Here is a 16,269-nt window from a genome sequence, read left to right as displayed (position 1 = left end):
AAAGAAGCAAGTGAGGCGTGTAGAATCTAAGCTCCAGTATTAGTTAAGTCCCCGTGCTACTGCCGAGCGTTTCTGCGAGGAAGTGCAAAAATTCGATTTTATACCATGAACTACTCGTCGTGAGCAAACCCGTTTTAGCGGAATAAAATCAACGTAACTGCTGTAGAAGTCATATATAGCCAGCTTTGTGACATACTTGTTGCACCGCGGCAGGTATGGTATCATAGCTGGATTCCTATAGGCTATGCTCTTGCGATTGTCTATCCGCGTATGAAAAACCCGCAATGGGCTGGTCTGCGTGGCTTCGGCTGGCACTGTAGCGTTGCCTTCGAGAGCTGCATTGTTGTCTAAGAAATTCGCTCTTTGAATAAATGTTCGCAAAGGAAGACGTCGTAAAAATATATTTGAGACGACCACCATAAGTATATAAGCAGAGAGAACGAGGGCGAACAAACGAAAACACCGCAGAAAGCGCCCGGACAACGCCCGAACTGTAGCAGACGACAGGCGCGAGTCCGTGCCCTGACGTCACGCGAGCGGCGCTCGCAGCGCCGCCGCTCGTGTTCGTTCTCTGCTAATACCACATTACGCGGGAGTGCACACTACACAACATAGAACACCCAGACACGAACACCACGAGGAAGCAATGGGAGGCACTGCTGTCCAGCTCGGCCCTCGACGACCGGCTCAAGCTGATAAGGAGAGCTGAGAAGATGGCAAGAGCCAGCGGAGCCCTGGATATAGTGCCTAGAATGTACTGGCTAGTGTGCCGTCCGCGGCCTCCCGGGTGGCACCGGATGCAATGAATGCCGGCGGCTGCCGCTAGGAGCGCTGCAGCGCAGGTGGGTGCCGCGGCACCATCGGGTCTGCGTAGCCCGCCGTGTTTCCACAGCATCGGCAAGCGAGCTGCTGGGCTTTTTGTTTTTATTAAGCCGTAGCAGCAGCACAGTTCAAATGTGGGCACCTGATTTATAAATCCGGGTTTGTTTCGATTACAAGAGGCTTCTCTAGCGCTTGTCGCTTGCGTGAAAAGCGTGTGCTATCTCAGCTCGGCTTCGAGCGGGGAACCTGATGTGTATCTAGGCTGGCGAAGAGAAAACGTAATTTTTAAGGCAAATGCCTTAGATCTCTATGTTCCAAGGCCGTGTTGCGAGGTACAGATCATATCACACGATCCAAGGAAGGCCAGAAACGAACCAAAGCATGTTCAGCCGTGTATAAGAGATGCTAAATGATTAGCAAATTGAACTATTGAATATAGTGATTGGATTAAGGGGGATTAGGTTGAATTAGGGGGATTAAGGTGTATTAATTAAGGAAGATTAGGGTGCATTAAGGTGAATTACAGTAGGCTTCACAAGGCGTTCGCCTTCGTGTCTTTTCGGCGATAGCTAAGGACACTAGTTTTTTATTCTAGCCATATGATGGCAGCGTATTTTTTTAAGGGCAAGTTCTAGATTACATTTTTCATTCTAATAAAGTAAAGGAATTCTAAGGTTACGTTACTGTTCCATTGATGTTATATTAATGCATAACCATTGAAAACTGCTGTAACCGATCATCTTTTGAAATGACGAATTTCGCTGTACTTTCTTTTTATTTTATTTGCTGCTATTTCTGCCTATTATCTTATTGTTGTCCTCATAGGTTTGAGTGTTTTTGATTGTTTGTAAACTATGTATGTGCCCATGTCCTCATAATGCCCATTGGGCCACGAGGATAGGAGAATAAGTAAAAAGATTTGCCTGTAAAATGGACTGCACGCGTTGTTCTGTGTACTATACATTTTTTAATACCTGGTACACACATGCAGATTTCTATTTATGTCTGATATAAGTGAACGAAAATGGAAAACAGATGTTTCATTTAAGCGTAACAAATATTTTATTCTCGCGCGACAAGTCAAACGTGGGCATATAAGACAGGCCTAGATGAGATAATGCACACATACATGAAGAAGATAGATCTAGTGGCAGTGACGCAGTTTAAAGAGCTTCTGTCGTTGAAATTTGCGCTTCCCTCTCTTTGTTGATGGCTTTTACAAAAAAACCGAAACCTCAAGAAAACATAGAACTTCACAAGTGTTGTCAAAGCTGGTTTTTCATGCTCTGGGCACCCTAGTTGGGGAAAGGCCAGTGTCTGCAGCTGACCTGAAAAATCAGCTAGACTCGCTACATGTAACTTGTTTTTGCTAAAGAACACAGTAAAAGCATCTTCCACAGCCTTCACAGCGGTTAACAAGGTCTGACTAAGATAGACAAGGCCTCCATTGTCAAAAATGCGTAGTGCAATAGTGAAGCAGCGTCGGCAATAGCTTCAGCTTTACTTACGCAAAGGAAGCCTGCACACTGTGGTCAAGAATTTTGGGCAGTGATCTTTCGTGCAACATAACAGTATACAGTAGGTCAAAGCACTACTGCTCCTTTTTTCTTGTTTTTTTCCCCTGGTACTCACGAAAAGTAAGGTGCATGCTTAGGATACGCAGGAAATATCGTGGGTATAGCGTAGGGTTTCAGGCGTGGTTTATCGCGGTGATACAGAACGCGCGTTCGACTAAGCTGTTTTCGAAATGTTTTTCACAAACCACAGCAGTTGGTACCGGCCTTCTGTCCGCTCTCCTGATCATTCTTGCCCATTCTGCTGCCTCTTCGTATCACTGGTGGAGTGAACAAGGATACACACCCTTTGTTCAAGCGGTAACAGCTTTGACACAACGGCACAAAGCAGGTCCTCTCCTTGCACTGTCTCTTCGGAATTCTTTCACCGCCGCCACATAGTTCTTGTAATGACAGGCACACGAACACAGTAGCGACGCACTCACTCTTTGACAACACCAAGAACAAACACGCAACGCTGTAATAACACTGAAAACGCCAACATAGAAACCGACGCAAAAGCTGCGAAACTGATATGCGAAGCAGACGACACGCGCAGTCTGCACCCACCCGTGCGGCAGCGACCTCTGTCGGCCACCGTGGGCATTCATTGCAGGCGGCGCCACCCTCCTCTATTGAAAACAGCGGGTGGACGGCACACTAGCCAGTACATTCTAGGCACTATACCCTGGACTAAGGGCCCCGACCACTAGCGGTTTTTCTGATTATTCTTTCAATAAAGTTTATCTATCTATCTACCTATCTATCTATCTGTAAACCGCAGTACGGTAGCCCCAAAGGAAATGATTACTGGAAGAGTCAAATTCCAAAGGTTTTGGAAGGGTTCCTCTAATTGTAATTTCCTTTGAACAGTGAACTGGCGGCATGTCATGGCACGTAGGTCGTGACCAAACCGAAACTGTGTTCGCTCTCTCGTTCTCGCTCTCGGGAGGTTGTCTTTTGCGCTGTTCTGCGCTTGTGTTGCCAATTTAGCTGCAGTGAAATTACTATAAACACTGCTTAATTTGCTTGAAGCCAGAGCATATGCAGCCGCTTGTGTCGCATTGTTATTTTGTGTGATTACAATTCACACCTTGGAAAAACGGCTGCTGGACATACGTTGACTAGTTGGCTTGGCTCGATAGGCTTAGCGGACCGATGCGTGTAGATAGCTACGGATAGTGTCAGATCCTGTTGGGTACATTTGAGAAGGAGCCCTTGTTTCGAGTGTATTTGGTAGGGCGACCAAGATGAGCAGTAAAAGCTGCCTTGCGGTTGCCGCCGAGGCTGCGGAAAGAGTAAACGCGATGCTTGTCGCCAAGGGAAAGTTGAAGGTAAGATTTCGTAGCTGCGTTTTCGTGTTTTGTGAAATGTGCAGTCGACCGTCGAACATTATACGGGTGTCACATCGCGCTCTTTCGATCGCGATCGGGCCTGGTATGAATCGAAGTTCCCTGTCGCTATTGCCTTCCTTGCGTAAGCTACAGGAAGGAGCCAATAACGGTCGAGAAATTCAATCTGGATTGGGCTTGATCGCGATCGAAAGTGGCCGTGGGACAACGGCAGGCAACGGGCAAAGCGCTTAAATTTTGTCCGGACGCTGCATATTTTTTACAGATCAATGGTGTCACAGGCCGCAGTTCGGGAGACTTGTTCACAACCGAAGTGGAGATAAACGATGCGCCCTTACCTGCGCGCAACGTCTTGACAAAGGGAATTTTTCAGGAGGAGGTGAGCACTTTCAGACAGATTTCGCTAAAATAGGTGTGGAAATGTGCAAGTGCTTGCATCAAAGCATACGCTCGCATCTGCAGTATCTGACCAAAAATGTTATTGGTGAACTAGCTCTAGGTTCGAACGACCAGCAGTTGAGTTCTTGTCGCCTACTCGTGCTAGGCGTACTAAATTAGGTCCTTTGTGCGAAGTATAAACATGAAACTGCACATGTACTCGGAACTGCTACGTGTAGCAGTTCTAGAGCCCAGAATTTTTCGGCGGTGGAAATGTCATGCAGGCCTTGCTAAACACCCAATGGAAAAAGTTTGCTTTTCTGTGGATAGACTTGAGTACCCTTGGACAAAGATGTACACTGTTGCCTTTGCTGTGCTATTGTAGTTGTGAAACTGTCCAGGCGCTGTCCTGAAATATGCTGTGCTATTGCAGATATGCCGTTCGACTGGTGCAGTTATGTCTACAAGGGGTCGCTACATGAGTGGAATGGAAAAATTAAATTCAGGATCTGGGTGAGACATTGCTCATAATTTTCATAAAATTAGAATTGTGTATTGGAATTTGTTTTGCTTTTCATTGAGGCATGAGCATGGCTTGGTGAAGTTTGCTTGCTATTTTAATGCGTCTTGGTGTAAGTTGGGGAAGAGAGGAAGCACATTTAAATTTTTCCAACTTTACTGTTACAGAGACAGAGCATTGTATTTGCATATTCAAGCCTCAACAGTGGATGCGATTGAAAGTAAGTATTGCATGTAGGCCCTTTTCTTGGCAGTGTCATGTTGCAGAAAGCTGATGTTTACTTGTACAATGGAGAAACGCCACATTCAGTGAATATACTTGTTGCTGAGTCCCCTATTGCAAGTTGTATGTAAATGATACACATAGAACAACAACTTCAAACTTAACAGAACCAAAAAGAGAGAAAATTGTACTTATTTACCTGGAATCTCTCTCATGTCTAGCAATGAAATACACAGTGATCATAATTCTGGAAGTCATCTTTTAGGTTTTTTTTCTTTCTGTTCCTTTTTTAAAGAACGCATGGTGGCAGTTCGTATAAGTTTCCTAAATAAACAGGCTATTTTTACAATTTTTACACTTAAAATGAGCACACAAAATATACAAGGGTACTTATTTGCTGCTTATCATCCTACTGTAGGATTTTGAATGAGAAAGATATTCTGGTTCAACAAAACAGACTGGTGGGCTAGTTGTTATTGCATGTTAATAGTGTTTTAGCACAAAGAAACACACAACACGAGAGAAGGCACACAGGACACAGAACTGTTAGCAACTGATGCTTTGTTGCACTTGGTCGCAGTATATATAGCACGGTACAATAAAAGACGGAAATGGAGTGTAACGTTACCACAGCATCAGAGACCGCCTAACAGCGTAAAAAACCACTGCTACCGTTAGAAGAACAGTATCTCCTTCTTTGACAACATGACAGATGGGCAGCTCAAGCAATCTTTGTTTCTATTCACTTCAAACGTCTCTAACAATTTCCCTTGTCACTTGATCAGAATGTCTCTAGTCTTCTTAAACAAAGGTTTGCAGCCGCAGTGCATGCAGTGTGCAGCAAGATGACTGGTTACTGCCAGTTTATCAACATTGTTTGAGTGCTCTCATAGGTGATTGTTGAGCCATCTGACAGTTTGTCGCAGATATTGTTTCCCACATGACAATGTAATGCAGTAAACTACACCTTCCACACATTTGACAACAAACTGTTTGCGATGATTTGTATCACAAGCATTGCATTTCTGCTTGGGATCGCCCTGACTTTAAAGGGTCCCTCACCAGGTCTGGCCATTTTCAGCTGACAAGGGCAGAGCATACATTGCACGATAATGATCGTGTCTGCAAAATATTACATTGCTACATGCCGTGCAAAGATCTGAAATTTCAAACGGGACATAGTTTTTTCTTCTCGCTGCCGCCGTGCTCCAAGCCGGCAGATGACGTAGTCGCGTCCTTGCGCCTACGTACTCGAGTCTGCAGCGTGACGTCGCTCGTGGGGACACATGACCTCAAGAATTATTCAAGGCACTATCTGTTATTTGTGTGATCTGTTGCTTGAATTGATGAATTGAAGTTTAGAGAAATAATGGAACACACAAATGGAATGTCCGCATGTTTTTGCTTTTCGCATCGAAGCAAGAGAGATGTACTTCCGCTTCCTCTGCTTGTTCCCACGATCGTGCAGTCACATGCGTAGGTACCGAAACTGTGCCATTTTGTACCGTGCTCCAGCGCGTGATCATGCTCTGCGGTTCGCTTGTTCTGCCTCAGTATTCGTGTAGCACTGAATTATACCACTAGTCATGTTTCCTTGGGCACAGCGCGCAAAATCCTGTGCTGCGTGAACGAGACAACAGCTAGTGTGCGACGCCAGTGGAAATGCATAGCACCGAGAAAAAAAAAGTGAGGAGAAAAAAAAAAAGAAGTGAAGGCGGGGCCCATGCCGCATGTGTCACGCGATCCTCAAGTTCCGGCTTGGGAGAACGCAGGGAGAGAATTTCGCTTGCAAAGGCTAGACGGGGCGAATGGAGAGGGAGTCTCGCTATGCAGTGGAGCCCGCCTGCTGAAATCATGGGTTCGTGGCACTGGAATATTTCTTTCTACCTCGGCTATTAATGAGCTGACTTGAAAAATTTTTCCGGCTGAACGCTCCCTAGAGGACGTGGAACAACTTCCAGCATATAACCAAAATTTGTAATGAGGCTTGGTGTGGGGCCCTTTAAGTGACCTTTTTCTTGCACATTATGACAGGACTTTGTGCTCTCGCTTGGAAACAACAGCAGTTGCAAAAGTATTCAGATACATGGATGACTATTTGTGGATTTTAGAATGTGACAGTGATTGCACTGCGGTTGCCACAACAACAGTCTGCTACGTTTTCCGTGAATGCCAAACCCTCTCACCTTAACTTGTGAAGAGTGTTGACAGACATGGTAGGCTTTTAGACCTCACCCTTCATGTTTTAAGCACCCATACATATTGGTGTTATAAGCCAAGAGGAATGAAGCCCCTGCTTCCATATGCATCTGGACACTCGAAATTAGATAAGAGGGGCATCATGAACCTATGTTTTAAAAATTCACTTCTGAAATCCTGCCAGCATCTTATGCAAAAACGTTTTGATAACCAGGTTTCGCGACTCTGCACAGCTGGCTACCCTTTGCAGTTGCTGATGGTGGTGGCTGGCAGTATGTTAAGAAAAAGCAAAAGTAATAGTCCTGGTGTTGCCTTGCTGCCACGCAGAAGTAAAAATGAGGTTGTGGTGCCGTATCTACATAATGTTAACCACAATCTCAAGAAGATTACAGGAAGAGTTGAAGTGGACGTTGTTTTTTTCTGCCCCACATAAACTTTCTAGCTTGTGCACGAAAGTTAATAATCCCAAGGAAAAACGCAATGCTTGTGATACAATACCATCGCGAATAGTTTGTTGTCCAATGTATGGAAGGTGTAGTTTACTGGATTGCATTGTCATGTAGGAAAGAATATTTGGGACAAACTGGCAGATGTCTCAGTGATCGCTTATGAGGAGCACTGAAACAATGTTGATAAACTTGCAGTAACCGGTCGTGTTGCTGCACACTACATGCGCTGTGGCTGCAAACCTTTGTTTAAGAAGTCTTAAGAGTGATGGCCAGACATTCTGATCACGTGTCAAGGGGAAATGGTTAGAGATGTTTGAAATGAACAGAAACAAAGATTGCTTGAGCTGCCCATCTGTCACGCTGTCAGAGAAGGAGATACTGTTCTTTTCATGGGAGCAGTGAATTGTTAGGCTGTTAGGCGATCTGTGATGCTGTGGTAACTTTACACTCCCTTTCTGTCTTTTATTGTAGGGTGCTACATTTATGCGACCAAGTGCAATAAAGCATCAATTGTTAGTAGCGCTGTGTTCTGTGTGCCTTCTCGTGTCGTGCGTTTCTTTATGCTAAAAACTATTAGCATATTCTGGTTGTCCTGCGAGACAAGCATTAATTGCTGTATCACTATGACAAAGCATGCAGTTGTGAGTGGTGTTGTGGAGAAGAGAAAGTATTTATATTCTTGTTAGTGAGCAAGTTGGGTGGCAAAATATGTTTTACAGGCTATACTGTTTCTTAGGACCATTATTGTTACAAATATGGTAGAAAATGAAAAGGCCAGCGGGGTATGAATATGGACCTGCCATATTTCAAGAACTGATGACAGCAGCAGCAACAAAACTGAAGGAGGAAGAGGAACAAGGAATTCATCTGGCATGCATTTTTCTCTTAAAGGGGCCTGGAGCCACTTCTTATTGAAGTGGAGAAAGGCATTTGAAGCGAAAATAGGCTATTTCAGAAATACTTTGCCACAAAAAGTACTTCAGTGCATTCAGCAAAAGTGGTGTTATTGGCAATCAAGCATGGCCTTCGCTGCGCTCCCGTTCCTTTATCAATGCCTTGCACTGCAAGGGCTACGGCGCAGTGGGGCATGCCCACAATGCTGCGCCTTCTAAATGTCACCGTGGCATGCAGTTCAGATTCCATTTTGGATGTTAACGTAGACGCCATGACTTCTGCCTTTGGTGCCTACAACACGTTAAACATAAGCCAAACTCGGTTGTCCTCAGCGAGCTGCAGTGCGCTTAGCCAGCGGACTCGTGGCGGTACTTCGCGGTGGTCGCAGCATCTAAGTTATGTAACCACAGCATGATGTTAGCTATCGGCCAATAGCAGCCGTCTAAGGGAATCGCAAAATAATGTATCCGATGACGAAATAGCGTGTCCATCAGAGAGTGAGGACAGGGCCTTCTGTTGAAAGAAGGTTTGAGAGAAAGGTGACTTCGTGAACCGCTTGCGAGCTCCGCACACCATGTTCGACAGCAAAAATTGGCTGAGATGTTCACAGCAGCATATCCTACCTGCTGGCTATGTTATTTCACCAAGCCTGAGGGGTCGTTCAAGGCCCCTTTATAATGCACTACATTTTTCGCAACAAGGTTTAAAGCTTTTTTTCACTGGCTGAGATATATTTTGCAGGTTTTCTGCAGTTTGATTGCCTTTCTGTATGGTCACAATATGCACTCATAACTTCATGTTTCTTGTATGATATGCGACAATCATTGCTTATAAAATCGCAACTCTGCATTTCTTTAGAAAATTAGGGTTTGGACATTTCTGGCCTAAATAAAGGCTTGTTGAACGTTGTCACAAAAAAATAAAAATCCTGGCTATAAAAATCCTGGCGACGACTACAGCGGCCTCAAACTTATTGAAGCTGCATGCCAGCTTTTCAGCCAGCCCCCTCTTCTCGGCAAACACTCGCATGGCAGATTCCTCGTTGGCGTTACATATTCTCCGTGCACAGGCGCAGTAGTGCTGCAGAAGTCCCGGGGGCGCCTTTTTCATTGCCGGATGCCGGAGTTTAGAATACTTTTCATTTGGAATAAAATTACGTTATAGCGCCCCTGTTCTCGCCGCAACGATTGCATTCATGAGGCTGACGTAACGCGCAGCGTGTGCCACTGTCGGGCTTGAATCGCTCGTGCTGTCGCTTTCCGTGTCATCCTCATCACTCTTGCTAGTCAACACTTTGGCAACATCACAGGCTATGATGGCGAAAAGTTGAACCTCGTAGCTGACATGTCTTCGTGGTCGCAGCAGCGCTGCCGAGCAACTTCTTAGCATTCCAAATGCCACACACTGTAGCCAGCAGCAGATCCCTGTTGCGTGCCAGCGCCGACTTCTTCGTGTCACGTTCGACAGCATGGACAATGTCTAATTTTTCTTCTATGCTGAGCACCCGGCGTCTTTTTTATCCGAGCTTCGGAACGACACGAGTCCTCACTTGCACGACACCATAATGCGACGCCATAGAGAAAGCACGGCGTCGAAATGATGTTGATGTTGATGTGGCTTCGCGCAAACCCACAGGGTGCTTGGAGGCCATTGTTCCGATCTCTGAGGCTTGTTGTTCTGCCGGGCCGCCCAATGGAGACGGCTCACCGCCGTGTTTGTGCGACGAAAAGTTGAAATGCTACGTTTTAACGGATGCGTACGCAATAAGCTGGTACGGTTTATGCGTATACAAAACAAATTATGTTCTATGGCCGCTGAGTCGGGGATTTGACTTTACTACTTTTAAAACGAAACTACTGTTTAAGCGGGTACGATTTAACGAGGTTTTACTGTACTGCATGTTCGCAGCAGCACACCCGATCACACCACATCATACTGTGCAGTGGTCCATATGGACGCAACACAGTGAAACCTCGTTAAACCGCAGTTGGCCAGAGCTCTGAAAAAGTAAGTACTAAACGGTTGTACTGCTTAACCGAAATAGTATGAGATCGAGCATGAGATCGCCCACTTACCTGCCAAAAACGGAACTCGGAGAGAGTGCAATGAAAGGGAAGAAAACATGCAGTATTTATTCACTTCGTGCGACAAAAGTTATTTTCGTTTGATGCTGCGGCGGCCTAGTATCGACGACAGCGGCCTCGAACTTACTGAAGCTGAGAGCCAGCTTTCCAGCCTGCCCCCTCCCCTCAGCAAAAAAGAGAGAGAGAGAGAGAGAGAAAATAAATAAAATTATGGGGTTTTACAAGCCAAAACCACTTTCTGATTATGAGGCACGTCGTAGTGGAAGACTCTGGAAATTTCGACCACCTGGGGTTCTTTAATGTGCACCTAAAGCTAAGTAAACTGGTGTTTTCGCATTTCGCCCCCATCGAAATTCGTCCGCCGTGGCCGGGTTTGATCCCGTGACCTCGTGCTCAGCAGCCCAACACCATAGCCACTGAGCAGCCACGGTGAGTTCCTCGGCAAACACTTGCATGGCAGATTCTTTGTTGGCGATGCATATTCTCCGTGCATGGGCACGGTAACCTTGCAGAAATCGTGGGGTGCCTTTTTCATAGTGGCCTGCTGTTCTCGTCGCGACGATTGCATTCATGAGGCTGACGTAACGTGCAGCTGCTGCCACTGTTGGGCCTGAATCGCCTGTGTTGTCGCTTTCCGAGTTGTCCTCATTACTGTCGCTAGGCGACACTTCGGCAACAACACAGGCAACAATGGTGAAAAGTAGAACCTCATCAAAAGCGTGGCAGTTTGGGTGAGTTGGTAGGCGACCTCGCTATCGTAGTCGACATGGCATCTCTTCGCGGTCGCAGCAGCGCTGCTGAGCAACTTCTTCGCATTCCAAATGCCACACACCGTAGTCAACAGTAGATTCCTGTTGCATGCAAGCGCCGACTTCGTGTCGCTTTTGACAGCATGAACAATGTCTAATTTTTCTTCCATGCTGAGCTCCCGGCATCTTTTTTTATCCGAGCTTTGGCATGATGGGAGTCCTTGCTTGCACGACGCCACAACACTCTCTGGCACGGCGCCGAAATGATGTTGATGTTGATGTAGCTTCATGTGCAAACGCGCAGGGTGCTTGAAGGCTGTTCTGATCTCTGAGGCTTGTTCTGCCGGGCCGCCCGATGGAGACAACACACTGCCATGTTTGCGCGACCAAAAGTGGAAACACTACGTGTTAACAGATACGTACGCAGTAAGCTGGTACGGGTTATGAGAATACAAAACAGATTGTGTTCAGTGGCTGTTGAGTCAGGGATTTGACTTTACTACTTTTAAAACGAAACTACTGTTTAAGCGGGTACAGTTTAACAAGGTTTCACTGTAGCTTCCTGTCACAGACAGAACGTCATTGCAATTATCATCCCGGTCAAACAGCTATTCGTGGTGCACCAGACGCTGCCAGCTTGGGCACTGCCGGATGCTGCCGGCGCGCTGGACGTGCCCCGGTCTCAAGGACCGGTGGCGTTGAAAAGAACACATTGTGCCAAAAAATGACAACCAAATATATAGCGCCCTGTATCTACCTTTTGAATGTTGCTATTGGAAATCACAAATAAAACTTCAGCATACTAGAAGTTACAGCTTGAGTGATATTGTGAACAAACATTAGGAAGAACTCAGAAGCAATGTTTTTTGTAACTTGTTTGAGAAGTAACTAGTGTATGTGGTCTTATATGGTAGCTTGGATGATCTGGTTTTGTTCTTGCAACTTGCCGGGATGTTCTTGTTTGAGAGTGCCTGGATAATGGCCCTGGCTTTGGTTCAAGGTCACTTGAAGGTCACTGACAATGGGAGCTAAAAGCATTTCATGCTTAAAAATTCATGCATTAAGGAGTGAAAATGTAGTAATTGCATGTTTTATTTTACATTATGGTGGATTATGTTGAATTACATCTCATAATTTGCTCTTAGTGACAGAAATGTAGTTTGATTTCTGGGAAACCTGCCAAGCTATTTTGTTCATGCAGCAAGCTAGGTTAGTTTGTGACAGTAACATTTGTTCTGTTCGTAGTTATTTTTGGCAGAATGGAGTAATATTGATGCAAATTACTAAAATATTTCAGGATTGCTCTCGGTGACAGATAGCATTTTTGAAGGCACAATTGGCTGGTGTTAAAGCGGGCTTGTGTGTGAGCTGACTTCAACTGTTGCACATATGTGTCTTATGTTAGTCCTCACTCCTCAGAGGCCATGGCACGAATCAACATGGTGATTCGAGAACATGCCAAGGATGATCCGAATTTCACAGCCAGTGACCCCACTGCAGAGCTTGTGCAGCAGCAAATCGCCGAGTCAAACGCCATGGCAGCTGCTGCTATCAGTCTACTCACAGCCCAGGCAGCTGGAGTAAGTTTCCTTCTAGTTACCTACAACATAGTTTGCAACTGCCATAATGTGCCTTTCGCTTGACAGCCCCAGTGCACAACACAAACTTGGAGACCCTGCCCTTTTCTGCTATAAGGTTTAACTTTTTTTAAACGTCGGCTGATAGACTGACAAGAGGGTTGCAGGATGATGCCTTCGGTCCATGATCCTTCCAGCAAATGTCCTAATCTTATTGCTGTCCGTGACATTGTTTCCTGCCTCTCGGCACGCTAATAAATCACCTATAAGGTGTGCACTGACTGCATTATGGCACCTGCCCAACTCCACTTCCTCCTCGTTATGGCAACTGGAATATTAGCTACGATTTCTCTATAATTGTAACTGACACTGTTGTCTTTTTGTCTCAACGTTATGCCTATCATATTTAATTTCATTGTGCTTATACAGTCCTTAGCTAAGCTTGTCATCTTCAGAGTTTTATTCCTATAGGTTATTATTGGCAATAAAATACTGACTATTTCTAGTTTTCTATTCAAAGATGCAGGTAATCGGTTATTCTTGACTCGAGTGTGCATGCCATGTGCACTGCAACCTCTGTGGTAATTTTTCTGTAAATTTTCATCTCGTAATCCTAGTGAATACTTGGCCTTGGTAAAAATACTTCACAGCTTCAAAAGAAGGGAGTACTAAGCACTAATTCTCATTCCCTTTAAAGGACCCCTGAAACGGTTGGGGCAAATTTTGTAGATGTGTAGGGTACAGCTTAAGTATAACATTCGCACCACAATTTAAGTGAAGCGTTACGTATTAATGGAGCTACAAGCGATTAGAAGTTACCCTCCTCCCTAGCCATGCTTTTCCTCCTCAACTCTTTCGCCGAGCGGTCGGGGCTAAGCTCCGCCTTCAGTGGTTCTGCGTCACGATGCGATGTCACATCGTCCAGTTCCAGTTGTTTTGGAGCCCAACCCCGCCCACGCGAAACCTCTCCGCTAGCCGCTTGGCCGTCGACCTCAAGCGAGAGCTATCAAAGCAGCGCGCGTTGCGAGCATTCTGTCGTAGCGCCGAAAGTGTCTGGTATTTCGGTAACCACAGGCAAGCTTTATGGCTTGGCTTTATGGCTGTGGCTTTATGTGCGTTATGGCTGCACAATTCATTAGCCACACTTTGCTACCGATACTATAGGGTGCAAAAAGTTTTCTTTTATGTTAGAGCTCTGTGTGGCACATTTTATCTTGTCGTCCTTACTGCTAAATTTTCAGATTATTGTCTTCTTTACTGCTAAATTTTCAGCTTATTGTAGCGTTCACCAGTGTTGCTAGCTTACCTTGTGGTAGAATTGTCCAATTCATTTTTATGATATGCTCTTCATTTACCAAGTTCCTTGTGGTTCTTGAAGGACATAATTTGTTGGCCTTATTTTCCTGTGAGAATAAAACTGGCTATCTTTTGTATGTGCCATTATCCAGCATCACTACATCCAAGACAAAATATTTGTGGGCCTTGAACACGCTCCAATGACTTTTCCGGTACGGGAGAAGATTCTTGGACCTGGGGTAAGTTGTCTCTTGTGGTCTGTTGACATTCGTGAATAGACAATTTTTCAAATCGGCCTTTTTTCTGGATGCAAACAGCACTTGGGTGAGGCCTCTTGCGCAAGTCTGGTGCCGGCCTTGCATGGGGAATAGATCTCACAAAAGGCAGCGCATGTGGTCAGAGTGGTGAGATTTGACACGATAGAATTTGTGTGGCACATTGCTTATTTCTTGCATTTGCTTTCACCACCCTTTACTGGCTCACCTGGCTACGATTATTGTACATCCCCAGACACAACGAGTGCAAAAAAAAGGCATCCATTTGTGCCATGCTGTTTCAATCAATTCATGTGGCATCTTTTCCCACCACATTGGCTCGGCCCGAGCACGCGTTCTCATGAAAAAGACTAACTGAGACTAATTTCATCCAAGGTGAATTTTAAATCAGCATAAAGTAACGTTGTGAAAATAGTTCGTGACCCATGAATGTGGGCATTAATTAAAACTAAACTTGCTCCTCTGTGGGTGCAGGGTGCCTACCTTGATCACATCAAAACGACAACAGGTGCCAATGTGACCCTTCGTGGGAAAGGTTCTGGATTCTTAGACCCAACTTCGGGTAGGGAAGCATTCGAACCACTTCACATTCACATCACGTAAGTGTCAGTTTTTAGCTGTTCTCCATCTATTACCGTATTTTTGGGATTCTGAGCACCCCCTGCTACTTTTGCGAGAAAGAACGGGTAGCCAGGGCTGCCAAGCGCGCTTGCTCTGAGTCCCGAGGTGGTGCTGAGGCAGCGGTGGCGCAGTCTCCGGCTTCTTGTGCATGGCTGCCTGGATAAGCGTGCGCGGCAGGTGTTTCCCGCCGCCGTGCGCCGATCCAGGCAGTCGTGTCTTGCGTTGCTGTGCTCTGACGCTACACGACAGACGGTGGCACAGAACGCCAAAAACTAAGCCTCTCCCCAAAACTAGCTGAAAGTGACCCCGATCAGCAGGCATGCGTTGCTTTTTGAGCCCATACAAGCAGTAGGTTCACTGTCTCCACCTAGGTATCTGTGTTTTTTTCGTGTTTTCCAAATAAAATGTTATTTCTTGAGCCTGTCACATATTGCTGCGAAAATAAGGTGGGGGAGGGTCATTTTACATTTTTTTGAATCTAAGCACCCCGTTAACTTTTGGCATTACGATCATGGAAAAAAGGGGGTGCTTAACCTTTTCAGGGTCGATTTTTTTTCACCAAATGCAACCGCCCAGGCTTGATTTTTTTTCTTGCAGATTCCAATTCTTCTGAGGGACCCATTTCGAAAAAAATTTACCGTAATTTTTTTAGGGTGACTGTAAAGTGAGAAAAAAATATTTTACGTTGGTTATATATACTGTTTATTCATAAATAACAATAAATAAGGAAATAAACTTATAAGAATTAAAAAGTTGATGCATTGTTATACACATAGTTCAAGGCTTAGAAAATGCACACACGAGAATATTTTGCAAGTATAAAATGTTCCTGCTCCTGCACTAATATTTACGTCCATAGCGTAATTGAACTGCTTAGGTGAGCACGCTCAAGAAGACTGTATGGTTGTGTGGCCGCCAAAAGTGCAAAACATGTGACAAACTTCCGCTAAGCTTCATCTTATCACCAACTAGTTAATCTTACCTTCATCTTATCACCAACTAGGCAATTAGTTTTCTCGAGTCTCAAAAGAAAAAAAAGAAAAAGAAAGAACAAAGGAAATGCATGCATGGTGACATCCTTCCTTTGCGCACCTCTATAAGCATTAAATGAGCGAGAAACAAGCGGTTGCCCCTTTGAGTGATTACTAACAAGATAGCTATCAGTTTTGCGAGCTCAAGAAACCGAAACTGCCCGCGGAACAAAACCCAAACCCTCGCCCGCCCACGCGCGCACCAATGCGCGAGCGGTAGTATATAGATGCGCTGGAGCAAACTAGC

At 45.3% G+C, this 16,269-nt stretch overlaps 1 protein-coding gene across 2 annotated transcripts in view; it reads left to right on the top strand.

Moving 5' to 3' along the window:
- Positions 1 to 3,162: 3,162 nt before the first annotated feature.
- The window catches only part of LOC135907236 (mediator of RNA polymerase II transcription subunit 15-like), a 70,146-nt gene continuing 57,039 nt past the window's right edge, over positions 3,163 to 16,269 (top strand). Inside the window, exons 1-7 of one of the 2 annotated variants that reach the window (XM_065438912.1) lie at positions 3,163 to 3,709; positions 3,993 to 4,106; positions 4,539 to 4,618; positions 4,793 to 4,845; positions 12,642 to 12,802; positions 14,248 to 14,334; positions 14,845 to 14,969. In XM_065438912.1, the coding sequence (XP_065294984.1) occupies positions 3,626 to 3,709; positions 3,993 to 4,106; positions 4,539 to 4,618; positions 4,793 to 4,845; positions 12,642 to 12,802; positions 14,248 to 14,334; positions 14,845 to 14,969 (704 nt within the window). In that variant the 5' untranslated portion in view covers positions 3,163 to 3,625. The remainder of the gene's footprint in view (positions 3,710 to 3,992; positions 4,107 to 4,538; positions 4,619 to 4,792; positions 4,846 to 12,641; positions 12,803 to 14,247; positions 14,335 to 14,844; positions 14,970 to 16,269) is intronic. The other variant, XM_065438913.1, reaches the window with a different exon arrangement.

The sequence above is a fragment of the Dermacentor albipictus genome, chromosome 1 (assembly GCF_038994185.2).
Source record: "Dermacentor albipictus isolate Rhodes 1998 colony chromosome 1, USDA_Dalb.pri_finalv2, whole genome shotgun sequence".
In the NCBI taxonomy this organism is placed as follows: domain Eukaryota; kingdom Metazoa; phylum Arthropoda; class Arachnida; order Ixodida; family Ixodidae; genus Dermacentor; species Dermacentor albipictus.
Note: the sequence above shows the minus strand (reverse complement) of the source record. Positions and strands in the feature narration are given on the sequence as shown.